Raw genomic sequence first — 23,974 nt, forward strand, 5'->3', positions numbered from 1 at the left:
ATACCAGACTTATACTGTTTCCAAAAGTCCTATTTCATGTTGAATTGATGAGGAGTAAATCAAACCATGCTGTTGGTCCATTTGGTTATGTGATATTTCTGAGAATGGAAGCCCTCTTTTTAGAATAAAATAGTTTCATTCAGCATAATTTGGGGAGGAAGAAGGGAGGAAATGACGATTATCTGAGATCTTCTACTGATGAAACCTTGTTTATTGACTCCGTTTCACGGAGAAAAAAATAGAAGGCCACCTTCAAATAACGATGAGAATCTTAGAGAAACAATAGAGATCAAATCAATAGAAGTAGAATCTTGTGTTTTCTGGGTTTCTCATTATGGCTGGTTAATATGTGATCATGTAAGACATTTCTGGAGAATTTCAAATGCCTTTTATCTGAAATGATATTGATAACTAAGTGCTAATATACCATTTTGAGCATATTGGTTCTGATATGACCCACAGAGAAAAATATTTGAATTTTGCACATTAAAGACATTTTTAGTGTTTACTTAACCTGCATTTTATCTCCTTTTTTATTATGTATGTTTTTTTCCCCAGCATTAAACAGAGAATTTATGAAATTTACAGATAAACTGCTTTTCAGTTAGCTTGGTTTGAAATATGATTAGAAATGGACTGAAATATATTTTTGATATCAGATCAAAATCCAGACCTCTGTTTAGTGTGGACCTTTATAAAAAGGTCATTTTAACTCAAAGTACATTTGAAGTGACCCAGGAAACATTCAAAGCCACATGGGAAGAATGTATACTTGGCCCTTCTCATTGTTATTGTCATATGTGCTGTGAGTGGACATTTGGAAAGCACTTTATATCAGGACACCTGTGAAAATAACCAACCCATCAGAGTACATTTATCTTTTTCAGTTCTGATTTCCACTGTATTGTTGTCTAATACTGTTTTATAGGCTCAGTTGCAAAAGCACTCGAGTGTTAAGACTAATTTTATGATTTCCACTAGATGAAATAGGCCATTAGTAAATATAAGCAACTTCTACATGTTCTTTTTCTTTTAGATCAGTAGTTAAAGAAAAACAGGGTGTCTGGGTTATGCAAGATTTTCAGTGGAATTTTAGAAATACCACTTTCAACATGATTAAGACAATCATATTTTATGATCTTATTTTTTAAAACCCCTAAGTCTTTGAAAGTTGTAATTTGGTCATGACAATATGCAAAAAATATTGCAAAAAATACACAATTTTTTAGTAATAGCCAACCTTAATTAAGCTTGAAGACTGAAAGGAATTAATACGAAGATGAAATCAGAGGAAAGCCTTTCTTCACATTGATCCATGTTTTGTACACTCCATCTTAATATGCTGTTATTTAGACAACTGTTGATAGTGAAGTTAACGTCTGTGCTGTCTTTGAAAAAAGGCTTGCTAAATGCATTTGAGAGAGAAATTAAAGTACCTTAAAGAAAAACCTATTTTCAAGTATCACCAGATACTAAAGAAATACCTATTCACTTGCAGTTGATGAAACTGTCCTGGGATTTCAGAACTTGAAAACTTCATGAATCATAGGCTTTAACTCCCTCATTTTATAGAACGTGAGAGAATCAGAGTGTTAAATGATTGGATTTTAATTTAATATCTTCTACTTAAAAAAGAAGCTGTCCCTCTCCCCAAGGAATTTAACAAGCTTCATTTGAAACCATGTATTTATTTGTGGTGTTATTAAATCCATTTACTAAGTGTAATTAAAGTGAGCTTCTTTAAAAATTTACTGATGTAATAATATTTCAGACCTTTCATTAAATTAGGCTGGCCATCCCAGTGGTCATCCAGATTAATAAATATTTGCTTTATCCTTAAAGGGAATTTACATTTTAGGTATTTCTTCTGCATCTTTAATTAATGATCATAAAAATAAAGATTTTGTACCCCTCAGCTCTGATGAACTCTTTTCAACATGAGAAAAATATTATAATTTTATGTGGTTATAAAAATAAAAATATTTCAGTCATAATAATTCCATATTGATGATTTTTTAAAGGAATTAGATACATTTTATTGTACCGTTGGAGGCAGAAGAAGTTAGGTCTACATGGTGCCAAAACATAAAAATTTATCAAATTGTGCTATTGAAAGCTTTATAGACAATTCCAGTGTTTGGTTAATGGGATTGTTCACCTTTATACCAGTCTTTTGTGAACACAGCCTGAGTTGGTAAGTATACTTTAACTAATATGAAGAAATCTACATATAAATTATTTAATTTTGATTTTTTATTTTTGGAAAGGACATGGGACCAAAAATTACTACTTTGTAGAAAAATGCAGTTTCACTTAAAAAAAGTGTTGGAGAAAAATTGTTATGTGCCTTGTGGTTTCATTACATATTGATGTATTTAAAAATCTTTCAGTATTCTCATTGTTTAATTATAAGCCAAGCAGGCCCCTCACAGACGTGATATGTTAGGGCATTGTCCAAATCATCAGAGCCCACTAAGGTCCAAATTAATCTCTGAGGTAAGAGCATCATTGTCCCAGTGGATTTGTATGAGTAGCCACTGTTCTCATTAAATATGCAATTTTAAACTGACAATTGACTTTTACCTAGAATCAGCTACAATTTCCATTAAATATATATTATTAGGACTCTGTAACTATGCACATGGACACACATAAGCACAATCACATGTATTTCCTTATGAAAAAAATTGAAAACTAACAGAAAAAGGAAATAAGATTTGTATAATGAAAAACATTTTAAGGAATTTCAGTTGTTTTTGTTAAGCATGCATATGCTGAAACTGACACGTAGTTTATAAGCTCTGTATTAGATTAATTTTCAATACAATTTCCCAGCTGTAAAATTGACCATTTAATGTGGGAAATTATTCTTCCTAACAGGGAACAGACTAATAACTCTGTAGATCTATTTTTGGTAATATGTTGATGCTTGAGACCAAAATAATAAACTTTGATGTGCATTTCTTTCTCAGAACTGTAAGAATCACACAGGTGGCCCATACTGCAATAAATGTCTTCCTGGTTACTATGGTGATCCTAGTAAAGGAACCTCTGAAGACTGTCAGCCCTGTGCCTGTCCACTCAATATCCCATCCAATAAGTGAGTAACCAACTTACTTACCTCTCTAATGATTTGGGCATCCAATTCTGCAAGTGCATTTTTGATATAGAATGTTTCTTTCTCTTGTCACACATAAATAAATAATAAATATATGCATGAATTTCTCTGGAAGGTAATATGAGTTTTTCTAAATATAAAATATTTAAAGTTACGGCTATTTATTCTGCAGAATTTTTAATATTTTCGTTCTAGTTCTGGTGATTTAATATGTAAGCGACAGAACTCAAATGGAATTTCTAAAACAACTATAAAGGACAGACATATTTTATACAAATGTATATACATGCCCACATGTACACGCACACACACACACACACACACACGTGTTCATATAGTAATAAAAAGACCACTAATACTGGAGCACCTGGCTGACTCAGTGGTAGAGCATGTGACTCATGATCTTGGGGTTGTGAGTTTGAGCCCCACATGGGGTGTAGAGTTTACTTAAATAATTTTTTTAAAAAGATCACTAATACATTTACTGCTTATTTGGGTCCTAGTCTCACACTATTTATTTATGAATCTTTGGCAAGTCACAAACTCCTAGAAAAAGTAAAGAGAACAGTCTAGCTGACTTTTAAACACCCATCCTATCCCTTGGTTATCACATGGTTTATCACATTATCATATGATATCATACATGTAGGATATACATATTTCAGTTTATCTCACTAAAACAGTTTAGTGGTAAGGACTAGATTTAAATTATATGAATATTGAAATATGGGTGATATAAGTACCTTATTTTGTAAAAACTAAGTCTTTAAAAAGTTTAATGAAACTTTATACATGTTTTCAGTCATCTAGTTTTTATTCTTTATTTTTAAAAAATTTTCTGATTATTCACCTAGAACAATAACCTTGGAGTCTTGGAGAAGACGTTTAAGAGTATATGTTTTGTCTGCCTCCCCCCCCTTACCTTTTAGGGGAGCGCTTTCTTTCAGCTGCTCTAATTCCCATTCCTTCCGAGTGGCCAACTTTAAGCCACTACCTAAGCAAAACCCTGCATCACAAACACTTCTCATTTTAATGGGGCATACTATGTTGAACAAAATCCAACCTTTCTGTACTAGTAAAAAATTGTAAATAATGGTGATTGTAAGTGAAAGGCATCTTTTTGGAGACTCTTCTTAAAGGTAAGCATAGTGCTTCCTCTGCCTTCAGCTCAGGTCATGATTCCCCTCGGGCTCCCTCCTCAGCAGAGTCTGCTTCTCCTTTTCCCTCTGCCCCTCCCCCCTAGCCATGCTCTCTCATGAGCACACACACTCTCTCTATTTTTCTCTCTCTCTCAAATAAATTTTAAAAATCTTTAAAAAATAGGTAAATTTAGTGCTTAATAATGTCTGTATTATATTAGGCACTTTCCAGCTATTTCTAAATGCTGTGATAATGCTTGAAGAGCTTAAATTTTTGGTGCTTTTTTTAAATTTTATTTTATTATGTTAATCACCATACATTACATCATAGTGTTTGATGTAGTGTTCCATGATTCATTGTTTGCATATAACACCCAGTGCTCCATGCAGTATGTGCCCTCCTTGATACCCATCACCAGGCTAACCCATCCCCCACCTCCTCCCCTCTAGAACCCTTGGTCGTTCCTCAGTCCATCGTCTCTCATGGTTCGTCTCCCCCTCCGATTCCCCCCCCCTTCATTTTTCCTTAAGTCTATCAGCTATGGTCTTTTAATGTAAAGGTGTTATCAACTTGGTCCTATTCTGCATGAGGTCTTACCCAAGACACTGCCAGTGAAAATGGTCTTTTTATTAGAGTCAAAAAGACATAGATAATAATTCTGTCGCTAAGTTTAAAAGTCCTCATGGAAATTAAGTTTCCTACTTTTCAGCCCCCATGAAATGCTTATCCTCCTGTCCAACAAACCTCCTCCTTCAGAATTTTACACCTTAATCATTGGGGCAGGGGGGAAAGAGAACTAATATTTAATTAAAACAGACTACTAGGGGCGCCTGGGTGGCTCAGTCGGTTAAGCGTCTGCCTTCGGCTCAGGTCATGGTCCCAGGGTCCTGGGATCGAGCCCCACGTGGGGCTCCCTGCTCGGCGGGAAGCCTGCTTCTCCCTCCCTCTACCCCTCCCCCTGCTCGTGTTCGCTCTCTCTGTCTCTGTTTCTCTCTTTCTCAAATAAGTAAATAAAATCTTTAAAATAAAATAAAACAAACTACTATATTCTAGATATAGCAATATACAGTCCCAATAAGGTGAATATTATTACCCCCATTTTACAGTTTAAGAAAAAAGTCTCCAAGTGGAAAAATAGCATTATGGAACCAATTTTGGAGCTAGAAATCCTTGATTTAAATTTTTAGTTCTATACTTTCTGGCTGTGTGACTCTGAGAAAGTTAATTAAGTGCTCTGTGTCTCAGTTCTTTCATCATTAGTTGTGATAATAGGACCTCCTTATAGGGTTGTTGTGAGAATTATGTAAATTAAAATACACCAAGCACTTGAAACAATGATTGGACTTGATAAGTCCAATACAAGGACTGATTATTATTAAATAATTTGCTCAGAGTCATAATATTAAAGTATCAGAGTTGGAATTTTAAGTTTCAAGTCAGTGTACTTTCCAGGCTTCTGCACTCTACATTGAGAACTTTTTTTAAAAAGCACACTGAAGTTTAAGTGCTAAGGTCAAAAGCAATTGAACTTGGATGGACACAAAACTGAAGATCCTTTGGCAACCAAAGGTATCAGAAAAAAGAAAGAAGCTAAAGGGAAATCTACTAGAAAATAATAAATATAGGAAGACAAATTAAATTCCTTCATATTCTGTGGTTAGCCAGTCCTATGTTGGCCATAATATGACACAACCCTTGCTCGCTAGTGTGCTTGTGAAGGGTTAGACCATGCAATGGAGAACCTGCTCACTCACTATGGCTGAATGAAATTCTCCAGGGCCATCCAATATATTCAAAATTCAGTGTTCAACACTTGCTCTCACTGAGAAAAACAGGGACTACATCTGGCCACTCATTTCTGTTGTACTTCTTCTCAGGCAAAATGATAGTCACTAACAGAGCTACCAATCCAGCAGGCTGCCATTGATTGTACAATGCAAATCTTAACTTAATACATTTTGAGAATTATGTATCAGCAACACCATCCATCAGTAACAAAGGGATTGGGTCCCAGTTCCAAAGATGGTATTTCCTCAAGTATATATGTTCGCATTTTGTATAATTTTGCAGATCTTGATTTTTTTTTTAAATAAAGACAACTCCATAGCATCAGTGACACCACGTATTTAAAGATCCTTCCATTTTTGAGATGTTTCACTTACATTAAATAATAATTAAATTATTAAATAATAATTTTATCTTTAGAAGTAGAACTGAGAATAGAGTAGCAACCTGTTTTAAATTCCAGCTTCAAATATAGCTTTTGTTCCCAAGTAGAAAGACAGTGATAATCCACTTAGTTTAAAAATACTTAGTTTTGGGGCGCCTGGGTGGCTCAGTTGGTTAAGCGACTGCCTTCGGCTCAGGTCATGATCCTGGAGTCCCGGGATTGAGTCCCACATCGGGCTCCCTGCTCGGCGGGGAGTCTGCTTCTCCCTCTGACCCTCTTCCCTCTTGTGCTCTCTAACTCTCATTCTATCTCTCTCAAATAAATAAATAAAATCTTAAAAAAAAATACTTAGTTTTGTGTTTAAAGTTAAAAAGACTTTTAAATTTAAAACCACATGGAACATTAACATTGTTTAGCTGTGCCATTGTGAGTAGAAAAATCCCCTGTAATCTAATGGCCTGAAGTGTTTTATTTTTAAATCATTAAATAATGAGATAGGGAAACTCTCCATTTAAAAAAAAAATTTTTTTTTGAAAAGTCATTACTATTATAAACTGAGTTGAAAACTCTGAGGAATAAATTGAATATTCACAAATAGTCCAGAAGAGGGAATTGAAATTTTCACAGGTTAATAACAACAACAAAAAAATCAGCTAAAGGTTTGCTGTAACCTTCATCTAGAAGTATAAGGCTTAGTGATAGTTTTGCTTTGGTGATTTATCTATTTAATCCCTGATCATAAATCTTATAGATCACAAGCATTTTGCTTCCAAATTTCTTAGCTAATATTGCTAAATAAATCAAATATGTAGGGAGATAAAGATAGATTGGTATAATTATTATGATATATAAACACAGACAAGCATATATTTAAATTATACATATATATCAACTTCATCAGCTATTCACAGTGTCCACTGTTTGCTTAGCCCCCTCATCTTGGTGATGTATATATTCTAGCTATAGATTGTAACTAGGTAGTGAAATTTATCTCTAGAGAAGCAAATAAATATGTAAATATTTCAAATGTTTTATATTCATTAATTTCTGGCATCACATAGCTTATAAATTAAATATAATATGAAAGAGACACATGAATGTCCACCCTTGAACATTCAGAATGTGTTTGAATAGATAATATTATTGAAATCATTTGTATAATAAAATTCAAGATAGTCTTGCCACAAGACTGGACAGAGGGTAGGCCCTCAATAAAGTCCTATTTACTAATATCATTTTGAATACTACTTCTTTGGGTGCATCAGGAATGCTAGAATTTAAATTTTTAAAAGAATGGAACACTCCTAGAGCTGACTTTTGGGCTCACTCAGAGGGCTACGTTGAATTATTGCTGTTGTAATTATTACTTTTAATAGAGAAATAGAACTATTCCAAGACAGAAGGTAAATTTAAGAAAATACTCAGCAACATTCTTGAGAAATCTCTGAGGGTGCTAGATGTTTCAGAGCACTTTCGTACACATTGTTTTATGTCTCCATGAGCGATTATGATGTATTTTACCAGAGGGAGAGCTAAACTCCAGAGAAATTAAATGCCTCGATCATGATCATTAGAGCCCATATATTCTGATTCACCTTTCTGTGCTTCTTCCAAGGGGGCTATAGAAATAGAAACAATTACAGAGACATTGAAGAGAAGCAAGAAAACAAAAGGAAAGAAAAGAAAATTAACACAAGTTCATGTTAGACACACCGCAAATATCCGTCATAAGAAATGATCCCAGGATTTGGCAACAGTTATGCTAACACAAATGTAGGGATTAGAGCATGATGACAAAGTGCAGGTTTAATTAACAAGTAATGAAATACCTTAAAATGGAAACAAATCAACATATTTTGGCAAAAACAATGTAAAACATTGTTAAATGGCAGCCGTAATTTATTGTGGCACTCTGCGACATGCTTGCTTTTGTACTTGATCAGTATGAAAGGCTTTACTAGGTAGATCATATTCTCTCATTTTCCTGAATGAGAAACTCGAGTTTAGAGGACAAAGAACATCCCAAAACACAGAAAATAACCCAGTTCTAATTACAAAATTCAGGGATGGACATTAAATTGGATTTCATATCCTCTGAAGGTAATCAAAGAAATATTTATGTTTGCTTACTGGTTCTCCTGAGATTTAGGACAGAGATCATTGACCTGAAAGAAGAAAACCTTACAGAAGAAAAACTTCAGAATTTCATGTGGCCCAAACCACCGTCATCAAGTAAAGGAGTTTTCCCTTCATTTTTCTCCCTTCCTTCGGTCCTCTGCTCCTTGGGCAGCTGTGACTGGGTGTTCTCACCACCCTTCCTGCAGCTCTTTTGTGGACACTGCAGCATCATCTTCTTCTGGTTTCTCTTTCCCTGACTCAGACGTTCCAGGTTGCAGCTAGTTAGCAAGAGTCCTGCTCCCCTATTCTGTACGCAACATAGAACACGCCCTGATTTTATAACCCTGGTTTTACAATGCTGGAAATTTCACACCAGTGGCAAAAGGGGTGGTTATTTCATTATCACATCAGGGTCCCAAGAGGCAATGCAGTTCCCTCTTGCATTAGCTGAGAGAAAGCTCAAAGCCATGTGTTGACTGCCACTTTCAAAAGAACATACCCTGGGGCGCCTGGGTGGCTCAGTCGTTAAGCCTCTGCCTTCGGCTCAGGTCATGATCCCAGGGTCCTGGGATGGAGCCCCTCATCAGGCTCCCTTCTCTATGGGAGGCCTGCTTCTCCCTCTCCCACACCCCTGCTTGTGTTCCTGCTCTCGCTGTGTCTCTCTCTCCCTGTCAAATAAATAAATAAATAATCTTAAAAAAAAAATACCTTATGATATGTATGCATTTTGTGCTCTAAAAGCACCCTTGATTTTATCTTATTTTTAAGTGTTTTTTCTCTTGAACCTTATTGCACCATTTTATCTTCATGGACATATTTTGACAGGTGGAATTAAATTCTTTTTGGAGCAAGGCCAATTGTATATGTACATAGGCACATATGTTAGCACAAACACCTATGTTTGCATATATATTCATATATATATATACCCACACACAAACATACACATATTACATACTTATAAATGGATCATTATAAATCTAAGAATCTATGTTCAGCCATTAAGAAGGACTATTTCCATGTGCAGATCCTTACTAGGTCGTTGACCAGTAGCTTATCTTCCTCCTACTTGTGGAAAATGCCTGCTATTTTTGGATCACTTGTGTCTTCTGTGGCATGAAGTGGATAATTCAGGAAGCAGAACACAGTCTCTCTGCTGATGGAGAGCTAGCCAACTAGAGTTAAATGACATAATCTTGGAATCACTGGAAATCAACAGTGTTCTTACAGTTCCCTCTTTCTGTCACAGAATAGTTAGCTTCATATTTTGGCCAAAATCAGTGTCAAGTCGCTTGCTGTGTTGGCCAGAATAAATTCTGTAGACGTTTTCTGTTGTCCATGTTTATTTCCCATTCTCATTTTATTTCTGTTGTTGAATGCCCTCTTCCTTATAGCAGTAACTGTAATTATAGTGAGAAGTGAGTAAACCCGCAGTTTATATTGTTTAAAGAATATTGAATCACAAATACAGATATAATTTATGGGGATATTTTATTTAGATGCATCATGTCAAGTGATGTATTACCAAAAGTTTAAACTTACTTAATTCTTACCAGTAGAATGTATGCTGGTTGGTTACAGGGAAAAGAGAATATCAAATTAGAAATGAGAAGTCCTAGATTCCATGCTAAAGTCTCCTGGATATTAGCTATGACCGTGGGCAAGATAAATGATGCTTGCCCCAACCAGCTTATAAGATTTTGTGCAAATGTGATAAAATTATTTGTAAAAGTCCTCTGAACATGTAAAGAGCTGGTCAAATCGAAGATAGTGTTATTCCTTTTTTTTTTTTCCTGAAAAAGTATTGATTTTTGTCAGTGGGTGCATTTTCCTTTACTTCTGTTGGTTTTAACTGACACATGAGTATATTTAAGAATTTGAAATCTATTTTATAGTTTCAAAGTGTCAGAAACCTTGTCAAGCACCTTTGACATGACTTATGGTAAACTGATTTAGGATTTTAAAAAATAATTGGTGCGGTTTTCTTTCAATCACTAGAGCCCCACATGAGTGGGAGACCCAGGGCTTCTAGTCAGAGTCATTTTGTCCCTGGACAATGAGACAGTATTGAATGCCAATTTTAAAATAAGATATACATGTATTTTAGAGATTTGTCAAAATCCAGTACTCCCTTTTATGTCTGGAAACAATAGCAAATCAGGAGGTGAGGAGGGAAAAAAACATCTGTTTCTTTCCATTTTTACATGTGCCAAAACACAGTCATTCACCTGCCAAGAAAATCACTCATGGTGAGGTCCTTTTGGGAGCAAGTGCCAGGCTGCTCTCCAAAAGATGGCCCTCCCTCACAGAGCACAGGCTAGTTGGGACTTGGTTCTGCTGCTCATGGCAGCCTCCACAACCCCTTAACAGGGCGTCTTTTATCTGGGTAATGTTTGTAACTCAAGGTAGCCCAAGCCAGGCTTCTCCCGTGCCTTACCTCAATAGATTCATTTTGGCTTTCCACTGAGTTGAAATGTTTTAAATGACAGACATTCTAATAACTTGCTACTATCAAAAAAAATTATTAAATCTTTGCAGGACTGCTGTGAGTTAAGCCAGAGGAGTATTATTCAGAAGTAGTACTTGTGATCTGACCCGCACAAAAGTCAAGGAAGTATTCCAAAGTTATTCAAGCGTCAGGAGCAGAACACGATCAGGACTTGGAATATTTAATTTGTTGTTTGCTCATTAATTCACTTAGCCATCAAGCAAGCCTCTATTGAATTGTCCTGTCATATAAAATAGAAAAGTAAATCTATTTAGGGAAAACATAATGGGAGAGAGATTAATTGGGGGCATTTTATTTTAAAATGGTAGAGCAGCAGATCTCACAGAATTCAGAAGGGTTGATGGCTCTTCAGAAAGCGATTGGGTCAATCTTGGGACAAGTGTTCATGCGTGAGGGGTATCTCTCCAAAGGCAAAGAAGTATGTCTGGGGTTGTACATGTTGTTGAAGGCTGGCATATAATTCTGTAATTACTCTGCTGGATCCTAATGTGGTCTTCAGTTCTGTTACTTCAGACCCAAACTGGAAATATGTACAAAGAGAGAGATCAACTTTGGAATATGTCAGAACATGTGCAATGGCAAGGTTTTTGAGGATTGTTTGGTTGACTATATATTTAAGCAGAATCCGTATGCTTTATCTCCTCTGAAAACTTTTTGGAAGATTTCATCTGCCTAAACAGCATGTCCCTGGGTCCACGTGGGCAGCAGCTTGTGCATATGCACACATGTGTGCACACACCCCCACACCCCCCCCACACACAAGGAAGCAGTACTGAAAGTAGGAGCCCCATCACCACCACCACTCCCATCACTACTCCCAAGATCACATACTGAGTTTTCCAAAATCTCTAACAGACTTTTCTGAGCTGCTTCAAATTCAGAAGGATTTGAAAGAAAGTGTATGATGCCGTGTCTTGCCAGGCCTGGGCTACCCCTACAAAGCGACTGTATAGTGCCACTTGTTACTGATGATCATGGACCCAGAATAGTCAAAAGTCAGTTGATAACATGCCACAGAGCTCCTGCTCTCCACTGGGCTATATTCACATCTGCAGTAATAACAATGTCATTTCATCCTCGATTGGCCAGACCCTCATCTCCATCTGTGGGACAAGAATGACCATCCTGTGTACCCTTTTGTCACAGCAGTCCTGGAGGAAGAGAAATGAAAATATGCCGTTAGTGACTTTGTGTATGTGCTTCTTCCTTGTCTCTGTTGTTCCCCAACAATGTCAACATAGCTTTAGCCCGACGTGCCATTTAGACCGAAGTCTCGGACTGATCTGTGATGCATGCTCTGTCGGGTACAGAGGACCACGCTGTGAGAGGTAAGCATGGACTACACTGTCTGTCATGAGGATTTTGAACTCGGGAGTTACAAAACCACAGGCATTATCATCCTTTGCACTACTTCAGAAATGCTGTCACACTCAGTGAGGTGAAGTAAAGTTTCTCACTGTACTTGTCATACAAATGCATTTTATTCTTATAGTTTATTTATTCTCTAGAAATTGCTCTGTAAAGCTCTGTTCACTCAGAGAGTGTTTGATTAATGTTTTTATCTTCAAGGTTAAGCATTAACCTACAATCTTTCTAGAAAGTATTGCTCAAGTGGAAAGTCATGCACTTTAAGATTTATCTTACTGTCTATGTTGGCACCATTTATTTTTCATAATTAGTTTTTTGTTCTTAAAATGGGGCTTAAATGTGTAGTTCATAGTTCAGCAAGCGGTCCATAATTTACTTTATATTTGAAAATAGAAATAAAACGTGATTTATTATCATGATTTCTATCCTCTTCTAATTACTTCTAAGCCCGTATTTTAATTCCTGTTGATTTTACTAGGTTGCTTTGCAGTGGAACCAGAGATATGATTTTATGTAATTTGTGTGGTTATTTTTCTCCTGAACTATTTTTGAAGGAAAGGTTCTTCTGTATTTCGGTCTTAGTATAAAAATGATACAAAATTCTCCCTTGATATCATTGACAAGTATACCGACATCTCTCTGGTTTTAGCCCTGGAAGTCTTCCCCTTTGCTGCCATCACTGGGGGGTGGGGGAAGCAGAGGAAGTGACCTGCTTTCACCCATTATCACCAAGGCAGAGCCCACAGAGGGCTATTTCTGCATCTCCTTTCTTGTCCTTTTGTCACCCTAGTTCAGCCAGGGTGCATAAAGTTAATGAAGCAGGAGCCGATCACCCAGAGAGAGTTTAGCCAACAGCTAGCCATCTGTGGACGATGTGCCAATGACGGTTCCCAGCAGCAACAAGGACTGTTTGTGAGCATGGCAACATCTGTAAATGAGTAATGGAAGACTAGAACTGAAATAGGGATGATTTATTTGCAACCGAGGGACTGGAGGTCTTGGTGTTAATAATAAAAAAATAAAAAGGAGGGCATGTGTAGATGACTTACTCTAATCGCAGGATACATCATCGCCAAGACAGACTTACACCAAGTGCCTAAGCCCCTGGCTCACTACGGGCAACCTTTTCTTTAGCAACTGGAAAATGATAGCTGATCTGTCACACTACGCCATTAAATCCACTTATCCAGGGGAGCATGGTCTCTGGTGTATTTACGTTACTTTGCTTCATGCTCTGTATTTTCTATACATGGTAGACAATCCTTTTTGAACCAGGTAAGTTTAACATTCTGCATTTTATTTAACAAACATCAGTTTAGCAACTACCACGTGACAGGCGTGGGGCTTGCTATATAGGATACAAACGGATGCATTGCACCGTCCTTACCTTCAAGCAGCTCACATCGCTGTGAGTGTGTGTGACTGTGTGTGAGTGTGTGTGTGTGTGTGTGTGTGTGTGTGGCTGTGAGTTTGTATGAGTGTGTGGCTGTGTGTGTGTGTGTGTGTGTGTGTGTGTGTGTACGTGCCTGGGTGACAATGGTTGAATGTATTCTGGAAACAGTTCTAATCTGAATAATCAAAATCACCGAGGAAAGAAATACCTGACAGTAAGCATGATTTTCTGTTCAAAATCTTTATTAATTGGCTTAAAAAAAATGGAAACGGATATATGCTGCTTCTCAAATGGCATATCTTTTCTCCAAAAGTTTTTCAGTCAAAAATCATCTTAGACTATTATGATATGGAAAATGGAATATTATATTTTTCTAGCCAGAATTTGGATTAGGGTTTTCCAGGAATATTCAGCATTTATCATTTCTCTGTATTTATATGAGCTCAAAAGTCCATTAGTAGAGGGATTCACAATATGAGGAGAAACGTTTTTGAGGATGTGCAGGCTGAAATGGAAGGAGAGGAGAATAAGGGTCAGAGGAAGAAGAAGATCCTGGTTGCCCTGAAAATCTTGTAATCAAAACTATTCTGTAAGTGATTGGTGTAATCAGTTTGTGCACATCATCTACATAAAATCAGCCTTGGAAAACTAGAGCAGTGTTTCCCAAACTGTAGATGTTTTTGAAATAGAGTCCTGTGATCACATAAGTATTGAAGTATCTATTAGCATGTTAAAAATTCTGACATGTCCTGGATGGAAGAAATCTGTTTAATTTCTTTAAGCATTTTCTTTTCTTTTCTTGAGGTGTAGCTGACACACAATGTTACATTAGTTTCAGATATACAACATAGTGATTGGACAACTCTATCCATTATCCTGTAACCAGCGTTTTCTAATCTTGTGTGACCATAAATCCTTACTATATCTGTATCAGTCTATATTTATACCCATCTATCTATCTATCTATATATATATATATATATATCTCAAGAATGCATCTCAGACTACAGCTCAGGTGGACAGGAATCATAACTTTATATTCTTTATCTCAATTTAATTTCTATTTTGAGACCAAATCTCTATATGTGGAAGCTGTGAGAGCTTGGAAACATAATTTCAGTCAGGTACACTTTAAATTTACTCGATGTTATATGTCAATTTTATTTCTATTTAAAAAATCTGTTTTTTTCCTCTCCTCCCCATCTCCCAGGCTTGAATTAAAGTTCTAACAAGCTTACTTAGTATGCAGAAACCTGAATGCCTGAGTGAGTGAGTGAGTATGTGTGTGTCTGTGAGTGTGTATATGACTATGTGTGTGACTGTGAGGTTGTATGAGTGTGTGGCTCTGTGTGTGTGTGTGTACGTGCACACACACGCGTGTGGCTCTGTATTGTGGGGGCAATGGACAGATGGTGGGACAAACATCCAAGGCTGTTTCTGCCAACGTCTTCCTTTTTCCCATCCTCCCAACTCCCTTTCCCTTCAGGCCAAATAACGCTGCACTACTTCGTACCACTAGTGGGGGTGCAGGACTCAATCTGCTGTCTTCACTCCACACTGGGACCCACCAACTCTCTATTCTCATCCCTTCTCCATCTGCCTTTCTAACCTCATGCCATTTTCTGGTTGGGGATGAATTGCAGTAAGAGGGGCCACATTCATAGAAATGGTGACTTTTAGAGCCCGAAGTCCGGAAGATTGCTGTGTTTCTGCTTTCGTCCTTGTCAGATCCTCTCACTCAGTCATGTAGCACAAGATGGTCTTGCTGCTAGACCTGAGGCAATGAAAACAATCATAAACAAGAGAATGGCAAAACAAGCTATGACAAAATATTAACTAATTTTTTTTTTAGTTGACCCACAATGTTACATTAGTTTCAGGTGTACAACGTAATGATTCAACAACTCTATAGGTTATCCTGTGCTCACCACGAGTGTAGCTCCCATCAGTCACCATACAACGCTATCGCAATACTATTGACTGTATTCCCTGTGCTGTGCCTTCCATCCCCGTGACTTATTCATTCCATAGCTGGAAGCCTGTACCTCCCTCTCCCCTTCACCATTTTGCCCTACCCTCAGCCCCCGACCCCCATGGCAACCGTTAGTGTGTTCTCTGTTCTTATAGGTCTGATTCCACTTTTTTTTTAACTTCATTTAAAATACTGTCTGATATTCTATAACATGTAGAACACTAGTTACACTTTTGAGAAACTTTTGCTGGGGGCCAAAGCACCCATATTTTCAGATATTACTGCTTTCCTCTGGGAATATTTTAAACAAAAGAAAAACAGAGAGAATGAGGGAATGAGGCACTTTGGTGGCATCCAAATCATGCCACTTTGGTGGCATGCCACATCATGGCACTTTGCTAAGATTCTGGGCATCTGTCATCATCAAGGAGGAGAAAAAATAGAAAAACAAAGTATCTTGAAGGGTGAAAGGGTGAGTGTTGGAGCATCAAGAGAAATTTAAAAGAACATGGAGAAACAATGCCGATGAGACTTGCTCTACTTGTCACTAAGCTACTTTCAGAATAAGACTGTAGCTCCAGCAATATATCATACTTAATGGAGAGACACTTAAAAAGACCGGCGCAGCTCATGGGTGGCTCAGTCAGTTGAGCGTCTGACTCTTGGTCTCAGCTCAGGTCATGGTCTCAGGGTCATGGGATCAAGCCCCACATGGGCAGGCTTTGCGCTTAGCAGGGAGTCTGTTTGAGATTCTCTCTTTCCCTCTGCCCCGCCCCCCAAAATAAATAAATAAATCTTAAGAAAAAAAGACTGTGGCAAGTTGACCCATTTGGATCCACATGAAACTTGATGAGGTACAGGGACCCCCGAAGCCCTGTCCCCTCCCTAGCTGGCAAATTTTTAACAACTCCTCCCCAAGTGAGGAGAGAGAGGGCAATGTCAAGACTAATTTCACAATGGCCACTGAGAATGCAGAAGGTATTGGAACCTAACTGCTTAAAATTCGGAATTTTACCTACAATTTTATCCGTATGATACATATTCTAGGTCAGAAAAATTTTTGCTTTTTAAATTTCAATCCCAAAATCCTATTTAGATATTCTCTGCTTCATGAATTCCTGACTTTGAATGAGTCTAATTACCATATTACCACTATGCTGGTGAGAATTTCTACTCACGCCTGAGTCTCCTTGTGTCCTTGAGTCTCAGATGTGGAGCGTATAGTCACAGAAATGGAAAAAGCAAGACAGTCATACTTAACTCGGTAGTACCGTTAGCAGAATTGTGACTCCCAGTAAGGTTTCAAAGTCTGCTCCTATGTGGTTGGGCAGTTTGTATACTGCACAAAAGTACTCAGCCGAGGGGCAGATTAGGAGCCTGAATCCTGGGTGCTCAATATGTCCATTATCTCTTCGTTTTTCTGCATATGCTCAAAGAGGACCCTTTTCTTCCTCTAGTTTGCAGAAAGGAACCACATAAGCAGGCAAACTCACTCAGTCTTTAACTGATTCAGTCACATGGGAAGTAGTAAGAATACATCCCTATTGCATAGCCACTCCCATTTACACTCCAGCCACCCTCCTCTGTGCCTTCGCCAATACTGTTCCCTCTGACTAGAAGTCTGCAGCCCTTCCACTCCTCCATGTGAGACTCACCCTGCTGAACTTTTCCAATTCAACTCTATCATCCTGACAGTGTCCTTGATGAATCCTAATCTGAATTGGTTGCCCTTTTCTGTTCTTCTCTGAGAACATTGGCATATCTGTAGTAGCTCCCTGCCACGTTTTTAAGTACATCTTTCTTCTCCCTGGACTGCAGCATAAAGATTGTGCCTTATTTATATTAGTATGATGAAGTGTTCGGTAGGTATTTGAGGAAGGGCAGGAGAGGCAAAGAACAAGAGCTCTTCTAGTATGCTTATAGAGATTGAAGCACTATGTTTAGTCTATAGATACTGAATGGGACCTTAGGCCACATATTTTAGCCAAAAGTTATTGAAAAAGTGAAGCAGCAGAGTGAGAGAAATCTTACCAATATTGCTCTGCACTTCTCATTGCCATTTCTCTCCACTTTTGCTATCCTCTCTCTCCCTCTCTCCTCTCTCTCTCTCTTTCTCTCTCATATTGTTCCTAAGTCATCGATAGAAAGAACTATATTACATAATGGCGTGTGGCATCTAGAATGTCATCTACATTAAAAGGTCTCTTTCTAAAATATTGCAATTTGGTATGAAAAAAGTTAGCAAAAGTGGAAAGGAACAGCGACTTTGTATTGTCAGAACATCCATCTGTAGCAAGGAATCCAATAAACTCTGCTAAGAAATGTTCTCATTCTGCCTTACGTATGAAAATGAGAGACCCTGAGATTTCAAATGACAATTAGTTTTTATAGAGTGAAAAACTCAGAGGCTGGCAAGGTCTAAAGGGCTGTCATTCACACTAATTTTTATTAAGTGACTCCAACTTGATCAGACTATAAAACACTATTATTATTAACAAACGTTAGATGATTAGCTGTATTATATTTGCTGACCCTAGAATTACTTTTAAATTTCTACTTACACATTTTTATGTCTCTAAAACTACTATGTATGGAAACACACACACATATACACACACTAGTAATAAAACCTGAATGCACACTTTTGATGGAGCGGCATATGAATTATCTATCATGTATATTCAATATGCTTTCTTACGTGTTCTCCAACAAAAAATAAAAGATGCTTCTTTGGTTAGTCTACTTAATTGTAATGATTTTCTCATGAACAGAAGGTTCCTTTTTATTGTAGGAGAATTTTAGGCTTATTAATTGGTATCTATGTTAAGGAAAATTCCCAGATCTTGTTATATAATACCATCTCTCCTGAGGGCAGTAAGTCATTTTGCGGAAAGTGAGCTGAAAATAATGGGCTTTTGTTGGCTGCAATAATGATCATTGTATATCGTTATTCTAGTGGAGTGGAGTCACACTCTTAATGGTAAACAAAATGAGATGGGAGTATATGTGGATGTGATCATAAGCTCTGCATATCGAGTAAGGCAAGGAGAATTGGGTTCAAATTCAAAAGTGTCTTCCCATTATCTTTATGGAATACCACTTATGAATTGTGGGGAAATTTTATGCACTAAAATGTTAGTTCATATTTTACAGTGGATAATTAATAAGCAATTATATTTGTGGGTGACATATTCTTCCAAGCAGTATTTATACTATGACTTTCATGATTTGTACAATATTTTGTGAATATAATTAAAACTAGTAATCTCATTTAAAAATTATGGACAAAAGTTAATTCTCTTAAAAAAAAAAGGTTATGGCACTTACACGTGTTCTAGAAAACTCAGAGTCATTAATGACTTTGGCCCATAATTGTGATGTTATTAAATATCCTCACATAATGTAATGGATTTAAATCATTTCTATTTTGAATGGTAGAGAGCATTTCTCTACATAGTTACTTACGTGTCTGTGACTAGAGGAGCACAAAAGTGTGTACTGTTGAAATTATATTCTTCCATATTGTTTTTGTCCCCCTTCAGTTTTGATCTTTGCTGCACAGGACTTTTTATTTTGCCAAGATGGTACAGATGACAGAGCCAGCTTGACTGTAAGACTAGAGATGCACTGTTTTGTTTCTCCTCTGGCAAGTGTGGTTTAATATGAAGCATGAACAAATGTAACTGAATGAGAAGACAGAGCAGAATATAAATAGATGCCTCCTAAAACCATGTATCTGTGCATCTGTGACATTAAGGAGCATTTTGAAACAACGTATGGATAAGGGGAAATTTGATACTATAATTTAAAAAATCTTCTCTGCTCTGCCTCATAAATAAACAAACTTGTTTTTCCAATAGTATGTAAAAGAGTACTTAGTCCTTAAAAAGAGAGAGAGAGAGAGAGACTTAGAGTTTGCTAATACGAGTTGTGGCACAATTAAGCATCACCTTACAGCATGTTACCCTAAGATGCAGGCATACCTGCTTCTTGGTAAAGCTCTTCAATGAAAATCTGCCTCTGTATGGAAATGCAAATATATACAAACCTATTATTAATGCAGCGATACCCACGGCCCCCACCTGAATAATAATGAGAATCGTTTGAGTCACAATTTTCTATTTAATAAATTCTGAATTCTCGCTGCTAAATTGCCTTGCAAGTCTGTTTCCTCATAACAAGCTTTTGTTACAACAACAACAAAAAAGTGAACCTTACATATTTGTACAAAAAACAACCAATTGGAGTAGATACATATGATGTGTTGCACTACAAAGGCTTTCCAAGATGGACCTGGATTCCTCTAGAGGGCCAGCAGCAGATTTCTTATTATGCTTTGGTCTCGTCTTCAGTGCCAGTGACAAGATTTTTTTTTTTTTTTTCCTGGCTGAAATCTAATTACTAGTGAGGCTGGCAGGATTTCATCTTGTATCTACACTGCAGTTATAGAAAAACATTGTTTAATCACCTTGCGTTCGAGAAAAGGAGCACTTAAAAGGAAAAACCTATCATCCTGGGAGAGGGTAGTGTGAAAAATGTATAAGCATTGCCCCCAGTGGGTTTCATGAGTTCTTCCCAAATGCTCACTGATGAAATTTTTCCCCGTAGGTGTGCAGAAGGCTATTTTGGACAACCTTCTGTACCTGGAGGATCATGTCAGCCATGCCAATGCAGTGACAACCTTGACTTCTCCATGCCTGGCAGCTGTGACAGCTTGTCTGGCTCCTGTCTGATATGTAAGCCAGGTACAACAGGCCGCTTCTGTGAGCTCTGTGCTGATGGGTATTTTGGAGACGCAGTTGATGCAAAGAACTGTCAGCGTAAGTCCTGAACTATTGACGCCCTTGACAGAAGTGATACCTCGCACCTCAGAGCAGCTGATGAGTTCTTGAGTGGGGATTGGAGGGTAGGAAATTATGTGGATACATGTATCATAGACGCACAGCCTATACACAGAGTCTGCACATCCTAAAATATTTCATTGGAGTAATAGAGTGAATCCTTTGAAAATCGCTGCATTGTCAAAGGGTTGTTGTTTTTCAAATGATGCACACATTTTTGTTTTTGTTTATGTGTGGAATGAAGATTTTAAAATAAACTTATGCCCGCGATGGGAGAGAAGAATTTAGAAATTAGGTAAGCCCCATTTATCCTTATTGTTTATCTCAACGGTAATCATTTACTTAATGAATTTATCTGTCCGCATTATTTCTTTGGTGCCTGTTTGTAGGTGTTCATCCGTTATGCTTTCATATGTGAACTTCACATTCTTGCACTTCATAATGGGTGTAAAATTCTGCCCATATTTCTACACACTGGCATTTGTAATTGTTAAATTATTGACTTTCACCTTAGGACTATTCACTGAACAATATTTCTGTGTTTCCTTTTACAAAATTAGCTATTGTAGGGCTTATCCATGTTAATCAGTACATTTCTCCTGCCACCTCCACCTCCTTAGCTGCATTATTCAGCATTGCATAGAATTTACTAATGCTTTATATTAGCAGTAACGTAATATGCAAGGGAAATCTTCTTGTGCAGAGTCCAGTGGAATGTGAATCCATGTCAGCACCTGAGTACTTTACATGCCATCCTCGACTTCAGCTGCTGCCATAACGTTTAGGTAGGGCAGGTTATGATACCCACAGTTCACTTCTTCCAACTTCATTATGTAAGAAGGGGTTCTTCCAGTCATTCAGTTAGGACCTAGGAGCTGCAAAATTATAGAAACCACTGTAGTGTCCTGTTATTGTCTCTGCTATGAACACCAAAGACCAGGTAGGACACCCCATCTCAATAACAAAGGATTTATTAACATCACCTATAAATTGGTATTTTTTTAAAGTAAAATTTCCAACAGTCTCAGAAAGAAGTGCCTTTAAACATTGTAAGTTTACCTGTGTAAAATCACAGGGCGCTTAAGAAATTCTCCCATTCAAAGACATCTAGGATCTACAGTTTCTAGCTATGTGACCTTGGACAAGGCAGTTGACCTCACTGAGATTCAGTTTCCTCATTTACATAAAAGGTCATGATTTTCTGTGGGGATTAAAGGATCTAGCACATGGAGAGTGTCCAGTGCACTGCTTGGGCCTGGGATGCTCACACGTGGTAGCCCCTTTGGCAGTAGCACTCATAGTAGTTGTTTCTGTGGCTTGCATATTTAGGGCTGTGTGACCTCTTTTTCTATCTTCTGATAACTCCCTCCATAAAGTTAAGGAGATCTTTCCACTCATTTTATTGTAGTAAATTGGGGATCTGTGGCATAAGAACACATAGGAGAGGGGCACCTGAGTGGCTCAGTCATTAAGCGTCTGCCCTCGGCTCAGATCATGATCCTGGGGTCCTGGGATCGAGCCCCACATCGGGCTCCCTGCTCTGTAGGGAGCCTGCTTCTCCCTCTCCCCCTACTTGTGTTCCCTCTCTTGCTGTGTCTCTCTCTCTCTGTCAAATAAATAAATAAAATCTTTAAAAAAGAAAAAAAAAACACATAGGAGAATTGTGGTATAAAATTATTTTTCAAACCATCACCAATTTTTATACCACTTGCCATGAGGTACATGTAGAAATGATTAGGGTTTTTAATGCTCTTTAGCTTAGAAAAATATAAGAAACATATTATCTATTTTTATAATTTTTCTTATATATGATAGCTCATCTATGCATAGGTAGTAAACCCTCAAGAAGAGAAAATTCATGGTAAATCATTATTGTAGTTTCCTCTAGGTTTGTTCATGGAAAGTACACCACTACAAAGAAATATATTTTGCTTTTTAAATTTATGTGTTATTGTTTGGTTCATACATTTCATTTAAAAATGCCACTTAAAAATTTGTATTGCTTTTGTTATTTTTTCAAGTTTTTATTTTAATTCCATTAGTTAACATGTAGTATAATATCACTTTCGGGAGTAGAATTTAGTGACCCATCATTTACATACAACACCCAGTGCTCATTACAACAAGTGACCTCCTATTAATGCCTGTCACCCATTTAACCCATTCCAACCCCCCACCCCCATTCACCTACCCTCTAGCAACCCTCAGTTTGTCCTCTATAACTAAGGGTCTCTTATGGTTTGTGTCTCTCTCTTTTCTTCCCCCTATGTTCATCTGTTTTGTTTCTTAAATTCCACATATGAGTGAAATCATACGGTATTTGTCTTTCTCGGACTGACTTATTTCACTCAGCATAATACCCTCTAGTTCCATCCACTTCATAGCAAATGGCAAGATTTCATTTTTTGTGTCTGAATAATGTTCCGTTGTATATATACCACATCTTCTTTATCCACTCATCACTTAATGGACATTTGGGCTCTTTCCATAATTTGGTTATTGTGGATAATGCTATGAACATTGCAGTGCATGTGTTCCTTTGGATCAGTATTTTTGTATCCTTTGGGTAAATACCTAGTAGTAGGGTAGTTCTATTTTTAACTTTTTGAGAAACCTCCATACTCTTTTCCAAAGTGACTGCACCAGTTTGCATTCCCACCAACAATGTAAGACGGTTCCCCTTTCTCCACATCCTTGCCAACATCTGTTGTTTCCTGTGGTGTTGATTTTAGCCGTTCTGACTGGTGTGAGGTGATATGTCATTGTAGTTTTGATTTGTATTTCTCTGATAATTAGTGATATTAAGTATCTTTTCATGTGTCTCTTAGCCATCTGAATGTCTTCTTTGGAAAAATGACTATTCATGTCTTCTGCCCATTTCTTAACTGGATTATTTGTTTTTTGGGGTGTTGAGTTTGATAAGTTCTTATAGATTTTGGATCTAACCCTTTATCAGATTTGTCATTTGCAAATATCTTCTCCCATTCCGTAGGTTGCCTTTCAGTTTTGTTGATTGTTTCGTTCACTGTGCATAAGCTTTTTATCTTGATGAGGTCCCAATAGTTCATTTTTGCTTTTGTTTCCCTTGCCTCTGGAGACGTGTCTAGTAAAAAGTGGCTATGGCCAAGGTCAAAGAGGTTGCTGCCTGTGTTGGCCCCTCGGATTTTGATGGTTTCCTGTCTCAATTTAGGTCTTCCATCCATTCGGAATTTATTTTTGTGAATGGCACGAGAAAGTGGTCCAGTTTCATTCTTCTGCATGTTGCTGTCCAGTTTTCCCAACACCATTTGTTGAAGAGACTGTCTTTTTTCTATTGGATATTTTTTCATGTTTTATTGAAGATGA

The 23,974-nt window shown here is 37.4% G+C and overlaps 1 protein-coding gene across 1 annotated transcript in view; it reads left to right on the forward strand.

The window, feature by feature from the left end:
- The window catches only part of LAMA2 (laminin subunit alpha 2), a 620,419-nt gene that overhangs the window by 361,348 nt on the left and 235,097 nt on the right, over positions 1–23,974 (forward strand). The window contains exons 18-20 of the mRNA XM_073893912.1: positions 2,973–3,100; positions 12,297–12,383; positions 20,397–20,608. Of these exons, the coding sequence (XP_073750013.1) occupies positions 2,973–3,100; positions 12,297–12,383; positions 20,397–20,608 (427 nt within the window). The remainder of the gene's footprint in view (positions 1–2,972; positions 3,101–12,296; positions 12,384–20,396; positions 20,609–23,974) is intronic.

This window comes from Callorhinus ursinus, unplaced genomic scaffold, assembly GCF_003265705.2.
Source record: "Callorhinus ursinus isolate GAN/ISIS: 27379988/994484 unplaced genomic scaffold, GSC_fseal_2.0 scaffold6, whole genome shotgun sequence".
Taxonomy (NCBI): domain Eukaryota; kingdom Metazoa; phylum Chordata; class Mammalia; order Carnivora; family Otariidae; genus Callorhinus; species Callorhinus ursinus.